We start from the raw sequence: 12867 nt of genomic DNA, 5'->3' as shown, positions 1-12867 counted from the left end.
ACGGGCAGCGACCGTGGCTGTAAAAACCCAACAGAAAGAGACGTCGGCGTCACCTGTTGTTCCCGTCGATGAACGGTGAGTCCATCACTTCTAGCCTGTTCTGCTTGATTTATGAAGAGGGACGCAGTGAAGTGGTGTTTATCTTTGCAGCACATCAATATGTTTGCATTGCTACCTCGCTGTCTTTTTCCTTGTTTTTTTTTTTTTTTCCTGGTTTATTTGATTATTTTTTGCACTTCAGCACTGAGTGAACAGACTTGATGAAGCAACAGGGCTCCGAGCCGTTCGGGGGGAGAAAAGAAAGAAATAGGCTGTTTAAATCCCGACTGCGTCTGAGGGAAATTAAATGACAACCTCTTCCTCCTCTTCCTGCCTCGCCTGCGGGTGGGGGGTTGGGGGGTTGGGGGGTGAGGGTGCGGGAGGAGGTGGAGGATGAAGAGGAGGAGGTGGAGGATGAAGAGGAGGGGGGTTGGAAATGTTTATCATGTCGTCATGTTGCCGTGATTTTGAGGGGGAAAAAAGATAAAACCGAGCGTCCTTTACGTCAGGACCAGGGTGGCTGCAGATCATAAATGTCACGCATCAGGCGGGTTTTGGGAGGCTTTATAACCTCCTGAGAGAAAACTTCGGTGCAGCAACAGGTGGCATGTTTTTTTTTTTTTTCCTTCCTGGGCCGGAGTCGAGGCGAGATGCTGAGGAGGAGGAGGAGGAGGAGGAGGAGGAGGAGGAGGAGATGGACGGCGGTGGAAAAGTAGGGCGTCATTCAGCACCGACACACTGGACAGCTCCCACGTCGAGGGCTAGACTCACTTCCATTAAGCTGCGATCTTTGACGGATCAACAGGTTTATACAGGTTTTTACAGCCTTTCCTTTTCCCCGCTCGTTTAAACTATGTTGACATTCCTGCTGAATATTAACACAACCTTATGTTCAGCGTTCAGTCCAATCCAGCTGCTGCTTGGAAACTAAATGGACGGTTTTTCCAGATGTCAGTGTGCAGCAAGAGCAACAGCAAATGAAGTCTGTATTTTTTTTTTCTTTCTCCATCAGTGGACACCGTTGACCATCTCATCTGAGGTCTCCTCTTGATCAGCACCCCTCTTTTCTCTAATTTGCACTCAACCCCCCCTTCCCTCCTCTATCCCTCCATCCCTCCCCCATTCCCTCCTTCTTTCCTTGCTTTCTTCCTTCCTCTCTCTCACTAAACTGTCCCCAGCCTCCCATCCCCCTCTTCCACTGACTCCCAGTCTTGTTGCATAGCTACCAGCTCAGAAACATACTGGAGATGCAGGACAATCTGTCTGTCTCTTGTCTCTCCCTTTCTTTCTTTCTCTCTCAGTCCAATTGTGAATTATTGGAAAGAAAGAAAAAATCAGTTGAGTTCATTTTCTTTTTTCACATCCCCTTTCTCTCCGTTTTCTAAACTGTGCACAGCTTTCCATTCATTGCATATGTTCAACAGGGCTGACTCTAAGTGCCTGTGCTGTGATCTTCTTTCTCCCTCTATGTACTGCTCCCCTCCTCCTCCTCCTGTCCCCTCTTTTGAGAGGAGCTGAAAGGTTGGCATTACAACAACAAAGGAAGGATGGAATGTCAACAGGCTTCAGAGAGAAACGGGTTGAGGGAAACACAGAGATGGGAATTACACAAAGTGTCTCCATCTCGGCCATCTGAAGTTCACAGTGTGCCACCAGCCAGTGGCCTGGCGACACATGTCTACCCTGAAATGCTCTGAGGTCCACACAGCTGCAAAATCAACAGCTTCTGTTTGCCATTGGTACAACAGTGGAGGGAAGATACAGACTTTAAGTATTTCAAGGTTTGGTTGTGTAACAAGGTTTTTTTTTTTCTTTTATTACAGATTGAAGCAGTGGACGAGGACAGAGAGGAGGGGATGCAGAGGGAAAGTGTTGGTAGTGCTGAGTGGAAGACTAGTGATTTTGTTGTGACGCTGATCAAAGAACAACAAGTCCCAGTCTGCCTCTCAGCACAAGCAGTGTCCTTCTGCCTCTGTCAGATTTTAACCTGCATCTGTCTATGATTCAGAATCTGTGCACTGTTTCAATGTTGGGGTTTCCTCTTTATGCTCTTTAAAACACATTTAAAGTGTTTGGCCTTAATGTAAAAAGCACCATTTAACCAGGGGATATTTACCGATGTAGGATGAAACCTCTTGTGTAATACAGTGATGCTGCTTATGACAGACTTAAATAATAATGTTTTCAATTCATTCCTAAATGTTAATTGTTCATTCATTATTGAGCTTACAGAGTTTCTGTCCTCTTATATTGGTGGAATAAAACTCGGATGTAAACCTCATGTGTATTTCTGCGTTTTCTCACATCAGCACCGACACCCACGTGACAGGGTTGGATCTGAAATCCTCACATACAACACACACTGGCTGCAGAGGAAATCCCAATGGGGGGAAAAAAAAACAACAACTGTCACATCATGTCCAACTTACTACACTCTATTCTCCTCAAATGTATCGGTCTTCCTTGATGGGACCAGAAAGCTTTACTTAACATTGTACCATGTGCAGCAGTTTCAATACTTTGACTAAACACATGGCATCTATAATTAAGCAGGATCTAAATCCCTCTGTGGACCTGAGCAGCTGTATTCGCCTCAGTTGTTTTAATGTCTGTAGTATTTCCTCAGCATATGTGACCATGTGAATGAAAACGAGAAGCCAGTTTTTCAGCTTTGGTGGGCAGAAGGCCACTAACAGGAGAGGTCATGGTGGTGGTGTGTAATGCACATCAAGTGATTGCAGTATCATTAAAGCAACCAAGGAGGCCTAATTAGTATTGTAATTTTTTTAAGTGTCAGATGGGTGACCTGACTTGCATGTGGATTAACACTGCTGAGCAGCATGGTGCTGAAGAAACCACTCAGTGTGAGCTTAGTAGCAGTGTTAGGGGTTCATTAGGATCAGAAATAACTTGCCCTGTATTACATTACCCTGCCAGTAGTTGGTCTCCTTATGAGGTGGATGTGGATGTAGAGCTTTGGTTATGACAGTAAATATAAGATATACAGTCACAATGAGAGGTGTGTTCACACAGCACAAGTCTGAACCTGTTCTCTGCTTCTCCGCTGGTTTGCCAGCTGATGCCATGTTCATAGAGAGGAAGGAAATTAAGACAGAACACACACACACACACAATCACAGAGATACTGTAGAATACGTTTTACCAACTGTACATATATTGTATAAAAAGAATTGCAGGGAAACACAGATTTTAGAAAAAAAAAAAGAAATAATTTGGTGAAAAAAGGACTGAGAAGGTTTGAGGACAAAAACAGAGTAGGTAATAACACATCACATGTACTCAGTCTTTTTTCTGTTGTTACCAGGATACCTGCATGAGTGACCTGACAAGATCCCCATTTTTGTTACGCCTGGCTAACACAGTGCTTAAAAAAAAAAAAAAAAAAAATCAGTCATAAATGAAACAAAGTCATTTTATTTATTTATGATAAACCCGAACAGATCAATGCAAACTAATGATTGCTTGATTGAGTAGCTTTGAAATTCAAAGCTGACATAAACCAACATGCAAGTTAGCTACATCTGAAGGCTGAATCACCTTTATCTCCACTGACACTAAAGGCAAAAATCAATCATGTCACCATCTCCTGTTAATATTGATCAGAGACAATGCCCACAGCCTCTCTCCACCCACAGAGGCTTGAAACGTTTTAATTAAAAATGCATCATGGATGGTCTCATTCACACTGCACCCTGTAAGTCTCCAGATTGGCGGCATGCTGGTTTTTCATATATAAAAACCAGGGACTGGCTTGTGTTGCTAAGCAACACAAAAGAGTCAAGTGCATTTGTTTATTGGCCAATAAGAATGCAGACAAAGTTTCAAGGTTTTCAACAAAGGTCCTGTAATAATATAACTCACAGCAAAAAAATGGAGGCGAGCATTCTCTAATAACAACCTTTCATATATATCAGGGAGTGTATAAATAGTGTAATGCATAAAGAAGTTTCCCTCCTGCATCCTCAAGCAGCTCATAAATCAGCTTTCAGGCTGTTGGGTATAAAATGTGACTGATTTATTGTTGGTTTTAGCTCCATAGAGAACATACAAATTACAACTAAATCCATTCTCTCTTATGTGAAACATTGTGCATGAATTAAAACAGTACTGAGGTGGTTAACAGTGAATATGATCACGCCATCAGGCTCTTTTGTTATATTCGTGGTGGTATGATCGCTTTGTATGTATTGTACATATTGTTCCATTATGTTTGTTTTCATCTCTTTCACAGTCCAAGGTAAAGACATGTTTACCTCTTTTACATCCATCTCCAACTTTGTGGGCCCCCGGGCAGCCTGCCGCTCACTGGATGGGGACAGGATCACACATCACAGCCATAACCAGGCTCACACTGTCCCTTTATTTTTGCCTGGATTAAAAGTCGAATACACTATGACCTTGTGACAAGATTCTCATTCAAAAGATACTGAAGTTTGTAATTATTGTGTCTAAACAACGAAAGCTGTTGCCAAGTGTCCGGGCAGATGGTTTTGTGAAGAAAGAAAATGGTAGAAAACAGTGATGGATGTGTAAAAGGAAGTGCACAACAGGTGACAAATTGCATCAGACACATTCTCAAGAGCACAGACCTCGTGTAATGCATGCACTCCCTCCTCGTTGTTATTACTATCTGGGCACCCAGCCTGGCGTGATGGTATGCCAACTGTTCCCCGATTTCTGTACTGGCACCCATCGCCAGCAGCACCCTGGCACCTCGAAAAGGGACTCTAGGGGAGGGAGAGGATGTCAGCAGTCGGCATGTGGCTACATGTGTGGTCAGGGGGAGCAGGAATCGGGAGAGAAGATGTCTGCTCGTCATCAAAGCCGGGCTGACATTTGACGAACAGACACAGATCAACCCTGTTATCAGACAGAAGCTCCACCTCATGGCAGATTGTGATGGGCATAAAATAATTAGACCAGGGTCATCTCTAATATCATTTTGTTGGTGCCGAGTTATGTACAAACATGAGATAAACTGTAGTGAAAAGGGACAAGCAGTCGTGACTAATTATGTGATCTCCTCCTCATCTAATTTTTACAGCTTTCCCTTTCGTAAGATGCATCAGGGACAGTGGGACAAAATAACTGCTGCTGTTTTCAGCTGATTGACTGAAAACAGGAGAAAGCTGTTCACTACAAAACCGATTCAGTGTATGCAGCATTTTCATCGCTCCCTTTAAGAGGCATAGCTGACAATTACAAAGTAATCAATAAGGATTATAATAATCTTCAGTTTATAGAGATTCTACTGCTGTAAGATAAACAGACATTTAAATGACTCTGATGCTAAATGAGCTTCTATGTAAGTTAATGGCTTCTGTTACCTTGATTTCATTGGCCTTTGAATACAGAGGCTAATCAGGAATTTGATTAAAATAGGCAACAAGGTGAAGTAGGAGAACCAGAGGGAAACATTATCCTGTGAGTCACTTGACTTTTTAAAGAACGACAGACTGCTGCTGGAAGTCTATCCAGACTGCCATAGTTCAACAACTGCAAGGTGAGCTGCGCTGAAAGTTTGTAGCTACAGACATCTGCTGCTTCCCCATGATGAATACTGACTTTTATCGGTCCATGACTTTTTCTCTAGCACCACCATGAGGTTCACATTAGTGGTTTTATCCACTGAGTGGACCGTCTTGAAATTTGGTCAGTCATGTTCTGTCAGTATGAATTGATCTAGTGCCATCATCAGGCCAAAATTTAAATATGTACAATTTGACCAAGATATTTGTTTAATACCTGCAAAGCGGCTGACATCCCCAGTACAGGGCCAACCAGCAGGACTAAAGGCTCATAGGTCATTGCTGATTGGTATTTTCTGGTGCTGTTCAGTTGTTAGTAACTTTAATTCATGTAATGTATTTCTGTCTGGCGAACATAGGAGGTTTAGTTGTGACAGTGCCAGCAGCTTAAATGAAAAATAAAAAAGGCAGGCGAACATTTTTGAGCAGCTTCCTGATCAGGTCAAAGGAATCCACCAATTTACGGCCTACAACAGGGAGTCATCCAAAAAAAACAGACATAGTCTACCGGTTAAAAAAGAAAAATAGCTACAATGACACAAACTGCTAACCCTATAGTCTCTCGTGCTATTTTTCGAGATGATTGCAGGCTTTTTTCTTCTTCAAGTTTCAACTTGTGTCAACGTCTGCTCACCTCTTCCAATTGTATTCATGCATGTTTTTCAAAGGAGGTCATTTGAATGACACCAGAGGTTCAAGGTTCATGGCCTGTGCGTTTTGCCACACAGCTACTTTCTAACCCTTTTTGTTAGCGACCTTTTGCTCTCAATCACTAAAGTACGTTGCTTGAAACTTTTATTCTGTCATATAGGTTGGAGGCAAAATCTTTTCAATTTCAAAAAATATGTTTTACTTTTGACCACTGCAGTGTGCATGAATTACAACAGTACTGAAGTGGTTAACAGTGAATATGATCACGCCATCAGGCTCTTTTGTTATATTTGTGGTATGATCGCTTTGTATGTATTGTACATATTGTTCCATTATGTTTGTTTTCATCTCTTTCACAGTCCAAGGTAAAGACATGTTTACCTCTTTTACATCCATCTCCAACTTTGTGGGCCCCCGGGCAGCCTGCCGCTCACTGGATGGGGACAGGATCACACATCACAGCCACAACCAGGCTCACACTGTCCTTTATTTTGCCTGGATTAAAAGTGAAATACACTATGACCTTGTGACAAGATTCTCATTCAAAATATACTGAAGTTTGTAATTGTGTCTGAAGAACGACAGCTGTTTCCAAGTGTCCGGGCAGATGGTTTTGTGAAGAAAGAAAATGGTAGAAAAGAGTGATAGATGTGGAAAAGGAAGTGCACACAGGTGACAAATTGCATCAGACACATTCTCAAGAGCACAGACTGCAGTGTAAAGATAAGGGTGGCACTGAGTCAATTCACTGTATTCACAGTGGTTAAGAAGACACGTCTCCTAGCTCATGTAGTTTTACAATTTGCATTTTACATGTGTAATAAACACATATGATGACCGACACATTAAGGAAGTATTCACATTTTGAATTGTTAAACTTTTGTCACTTTAAGAGCAACAAATATGTAGCTGTAGACATAAACCAGGAATCATGCCAACGACAGATACAAACCTCCTCAGTACAATATACTAAATCATTGATTTTTGTTTCACTGGATCCAAGCTGTAACTATTTCAGTAATCTCTTGACATGCCTGAAGAAGCCACTCAAGTTACTCATCAAATAAAATGCGTTGTCTGTTTGATTAAATGAACACGTTGCACTTCTTCTTACCACCACGATGGAACACACTCCCCTGAATGAAAGCAGATCTCCACTGAAACACAAACAGCCTTCAACAAATAACTGGACGAGAAAATTATTTTCAAGCAGCTTTGTTTTACGTTCATAAAAATGTCTCAAGATTATATTTACAGAACAAAACATATTAAGGGTCACAAATAACAATATTTTGAGGCCTGAATATATCATATCACGTCATTCAGTTTTGGCAAATGATAAAGACTAAAGTCTAAAATACGAAACAATGTTGGTGGCCAATTTGAACTGCATAAATAGTGTAACACAAACACCACAGAAACAACTTGACATCAACATCAGTATTTTTTCATATTTCATAATGTAAAAAAAACATAATAATATGATACATGATGTTTTAGATGAGTCCGTTTTTTTTTATCCATGATGCGAGTCTCTTCAGTGTTTATGCACTGCAAATGAAATCTGAAATTCACTGTGATGGTAAAATTAGCACACGGGTCGAATGAATATTCTATATTCAACAATCTGAGGCCTACCAGTGACACATATAAAGCACAGCAGACGAGTTTTGCCAAAAAGGTTACCAGCAGCACAGCCAGATGTTCCGGGTGAAATAAATAGCACAGGCATATAAAACTGAAATGTAACATGAGCAAAACACAGAGGTATAGGTAAGAAAGCTGGATTCTTTTAGTTTGATGTGTCACTTAAAAAAAAGTATGAATTTGGACTTTGAAAGTTGCACTATATAAGTATGTTGTTTAACCAACTCAAATGTCTAGCTCCATGTCATCTGCTGGGCTATACAACTGGTCTCAGACCAGCGCTATTTACACTGATGAGGGACGATTTGCCATTGTATTAACTTAAAATTGATATTCAAAAACCCAGATCTAATGTAAGAATGAAATAAGCCTCTGGGGGGCGAAAAAGAAAAAAAAAGGAAGAAAAAAAGATGGGGCTTTTGATGTCGGCACATTGCGTCCCACTGCAGGAGAAGTGAAATCTGTAACACTTTAACAGGTAACAACTGGTCGGGATGAAGATGAGCCGTCAGCTGGAGATGAAACTGGACAGTCAGTACTAGGTGGTCTTCACGAGATCGTAGACGTGGATGTGAACGTCATCATCGTATTTGATGTAATATACCGTGGGCTTTGCTGGAACCTGGTAGATGACCAATCCTGTCCTCTTCAGACCGTTATCTGTAACATACTCCACCTGTTTACCCACAAGGCTCTCTGGCTCCTCACCAGGCTTCCTGTCTGCCGGCAGCAGGTGTTTGTTCTCTGGACAACAGATGGATAAACAAAGGAGGCAGATAAGTTAGAGAAAGAAAAATGAAACCAATGCAACAGGAACAGGCAATGTCAACAACTCCAGGCAAGAATTTAAACATCTGCAAGACCCCTTAAGGTTAAGAAAGTCTATTATCTGCTGGACCTTGAGCCCTCCCTTATTCCTGTATCCGGCTTGACTCCCTGTCTACCTTTATCACAGTCTTATCTGTTCATGGTAACGACAGACTTTAGCACTGACTTGAGAAGAAACTGCACAAAATGTTCAGAATAAAAAAAGAAGACACATAAGAGTGTTTTGCAATGCAGACTATGTAAATTTGTCCTGTTCCTCCTCCTCCCACCTTTCCACTAGAATCTGAAACATTTTGGGATTTCTATGCACATCGACAATGAAGCTTGTGTGTTAGCGTACCGGACTCAGGCAGGACACGCAGGTCTCCGTCCTTATAGTCGTCCCACAGCTGGTACATGTACAGCACTGGGTCCTTCTCGTAGGTGATGTAATACCAGTGGGTCATGATGGGGGCTCGGGACAGCACCATGCCTCGCCACTCGTTTTTCTCACCGTCCTCCTTCTCGAACAGATGCTCCACAGCTCGGCCCACCAGCTCCTCCGCCCCAGGAGGCACCTTTATTTTATTATTCACTGCAGTGAGGAGGAGACACTTTGATGAGCCTGACAACTTGAAAACAGGACCCAGATGATTCAGTATATTGAGACTTTAAAATATCAGTATAATGCTGACTAAAGACCAAAATATGCTCAATCAATTGCACTTAAAGATTATAGGCTACTAAATTATTGTATACCATATGATGGAGGTTTGGATGGAGGATTCTTTTAACCAAAGAAAACATTTTTCTAATCATTTCTCCTTGGAGTCAAGCGTCGATTGGGATCGATTATTCACAGTCACTGTTATCAAATGAAGTGGTAAGCTGTCACATTTTTCATGTTTTCTGTTCTGTAGAAGTTTGATTAATTTTGATCCAACAACAACAGTGTTTTTGGAGTAAACAGAAGAAGAAGAAGTGGGTAGTTAGTGACAATAGACCATCACACTAGACAAAACTCCTCACGAAAATCCTAAGAAAAAGCTGAAAGCACTTACAGATCTATACAACGCATTCATAAAGTGTTCAGACCCCTTCATTTTTTTCAGTTTGTTATGTTGCAGTCTTATACTTGGAAAAAAAAAACAACCTCTTCATCAATCTGTGCTCAATCACCCATAATGACAGAGTTTGTGAAAGTGAAAATAGAATTTCTGAATTCTTTGCAAATTTGCCAGGTCTCTTCAGACATGTCAGGGCTCAGTTTTCCCTAGGCCGCTCCGCTGTGTTGTCCTGACTCTGAGCTTCACTGTTAGGATGGTACTGGTCAGATGATGAGCGGTGCCTGGTTCCCTTCAGACATGATGCTTAGGACTCAGGCCAAACACTTCAATCTTGGTTTCACACGACCAAATAATCTTGTTTCTCACAGTCTGAGTCATGTGAGAAACAAGTGGCTTTAATGTGTTTTAATGTGTCTTTCATTGAGGACTGGCCTCTGTCAGGACAGACTGGTGACACGCTGCAGTGATGGTTGGCTCGGCCAGAGTGACCTCTCTCTAACAAAGGCCCTTCTTCCCTGATACGGCCGATCTAAAGAGACCTGGTTGTTGCAAACTTCCTCCATTTAAGAATTATAGAGGCCACCACGCTCTTGGGAACCTTCAATACTGTGGAAATATTTTGTAGCCTTCCTCAGGTCCTCTCCCTGAGCTCCTTCCACCTCATGGCTTAGTTTTTGCTTCAATGTGCATTGTTAGTCATGAGACACACAGCATAGAAACATCTCAAAGACGACCAAGGGAAATGGAAAGCAACTGAAATAAATTGTCAGCTGTCACAGAAAAGATCTATGTATTTATATAAATACATTTCATCTTTTTCCTCTTTAAAAAGTTTACAAAATTTTCGAAAAGGGTACTGAGTGATGAGGGAAAGGCTGTTGGGCTTAGAGCTGCACATAGAAAAGAAACGGAAAGAAACTGCAGGGGTTACAAATGCGTCGTGAAACTTACCGACTTTCTCTGCTAACACCTGCAGGTTCGACACGCGGTTGTCTTTGAACAGCTCGATGCCGTAGACGCAGTCGAAGCCGTCATATTTGACCATATAGAGGGAGCTGTTGACACTGAGACGCTCCAGAACCGTGCCTTTCCATTTGGTCACGTTCCCCTTCTCCCTCCAGGTGTGCTGGATCCTGCGGCCAAGGAGGTTGTCAGGGTCTGGGATCAGGGTTGATGCTGAGCTTTCACTCAGCTCTCCACTGCTACGCTTCCTGTTAAAGTGGGACAAGGAAAGATAGTCCGTGTTAATGTTAATGCAATAGTTACAGACTGAAACTACGATGCACTTTCTGAGGTACTTTTTCAGTTGATATAGGTTTCAAGGTATTCCTTTTGAATGAGCAAGATGTGAATGAACTGTTGCTGTGCCTTTACCAAACATCCAAACAGGAGTTGTTTCTCTTGACATGATGAACTTGACTGTGTGGAAATGTGCACATAAGGGTGTTGGCCTGTCAATGCTAACTTAACAGCATCAGGAAATACACTACACAGGATGATTAGTAAACAAAATATAATGAAATCTGAGCTATTCTAGCTATTTATAGTACCTGTATAATGTGCCAGTTCTTCGGGTAGGAGGAGGATTCATTTACAGAGTAGACTAAAGTAGTGTTGTCACTGTGTGTATCTCAAATTATGTTGTGTGCACAGTACATCAGAGTCAGAGGAGTTCAGGTTGAACCTACCTGCCCCGTTTCTTCGACATGTTTCCATAAATTCACGCGGCCCTGTGAGACACGAGACAAGACAGTTGGTGAATATAACAAGAGCAGCTGGCGACCCCAGTCCTCACTAACTAACTCACACTGGTTCCTTGTAAATCACATGTTATTTGGGTTTTAACCTTCAACAGACTGACTTATCTCACCCAGTGTCTGTGGGTTCAATCAACCACAGCCATGCAAATTAGCCAACAGCCCCGCACAGCCGGATGTAAACAACATAACTGCGACTGCGACGAGCTCAGTGCTAATGCTAACTAACGTGGATTAATGCTAATACATACTACAGTTCATACATTTATACAGCTAACCGTGGGGGCTAGGAAATGTTTTAACTTTACCGAGGCCAGCGGAATAAATGTCGACGTGTCGAGTATCACAGGAAATGTTTAACCACAGTGTAGCTATGTGTGTGTAAAATTGGAAACAGCCAGCAGCCGACATTAATCAAGACTTTCAGTCACTGTTGAAGACAAATGAGCAACATTTCAGAGAATTTGCCTCCTGCATTTCTACACATACGCTAGGTGAACAAAAGGAAATGCATCGCCATGTACTGTAGGCGCTGATTCTGCACCCTGGTAGGAGCAACTAGGTAGGAAACGGAAAAAATTAAAATAAAATAAAGACTGACCCTTAGAAATCAATTTCTATAATAAATGTGGTCGACACGTCCTATAGGTGGGAGCCGTCAGAGAAAGCTGTTCGCCTTACCTGATCAATAATTTTCACATGTGTTTGTCTTTGCAGAGCAGATTCCTCCAAACGCAGGAGCTGGATACACGGAAACGACTCTGACTGAGAACTACAACTCCCATCAGCCCTTCACCGCGCCCAAAGCATCATGGGACTTGACGTCAGCCGCTGCTACTTCCTTTCAGTTTCAAAACCATACCTGCAGGCCCCAAACCCCTAATACATCCATGCCCAAACCACAAGCTGTGTTGAAAAAAACAAAACAAAAATCGCTGTATTGTTTCAGCATTTTTGATTCGTGTCTCCTTCTACACGTGTTAACATGTAAACTTAGTTTTCCAGGCAGAACATTTATGGAAAATGACTGAAAGCACACATTTCCCAGTTTCCCACAACTTTTCCACTCAAACAAAAGGCGTTGGTTGTCACACTAACTCGCCAACCAAAGGATAGTGTCACAGTATATCATCGGTATTGAAGTGATCAGAATTGGGACCAGAGTTCACCTCTATAGTCCCTGCCTTTAACCTTGAGGTGAGAAGATTTGACTTTTTTTCATCTGTAAGTCTACGTATGTATCCTCACTATTTTGGGTGGACTTTAAACACAATGGGTTTATAAAATGAATTTGATACCATTAGAAAAGTATGAAGGGAAAGCTGTCAGTTGCTGGCCAGCCAGCTATTT

General features: G+C 42.0%; 1 protein-coding gene across 1 annotated transcript; it reads right to left on the bottom strand.

Moving 5' to 3' along the window:
- Nucleotides 1-7440: 7440 nt before the first annotated feature.
- On the bottom strand, nt 7441-12284 carry LOC146971288 (spindlin-Z-like). Its single transcript, XM_085805839.1, has 5 exons — nt 12199-12284; nt 11449-11490; nt 10712-10971; nt 9055-9288; nt 7441-8630 (listed from the first exon to the last, which is right to left on the bottom strand). Exons 2-5 carry the CDS (start codon nt 11466-11468, stop codon nt 8425-8427), a joined length of 720 nt encoding a protein of 239 aa, XP_085661965.1. The 5' UTR covers nt 11469-11490; nt 12199-12284; the 3' UTR covers nt 7441-8424.
- Between the last annotated feature and the right edge of the window lie 583 nt (nt 12285-12867).

Source organism: Trachurus japonicus, chromosome 17 (assembly GCF_045865225.1).
Source record: "Trachurus japonicus isolate A0001 chromosome 17, Traja_1.0".
NCBI classification, from domain to species: Eukaryota; Metazoa; Chordata; class Actinopteri; order Carangiformes; family Carangidae; genus Trachurus; species Trachurus japonicus.
Note: the sequence above shows the minus strand (reverse complement) of the source record. Positions and strands in the feature narration are given on the sequence as shown.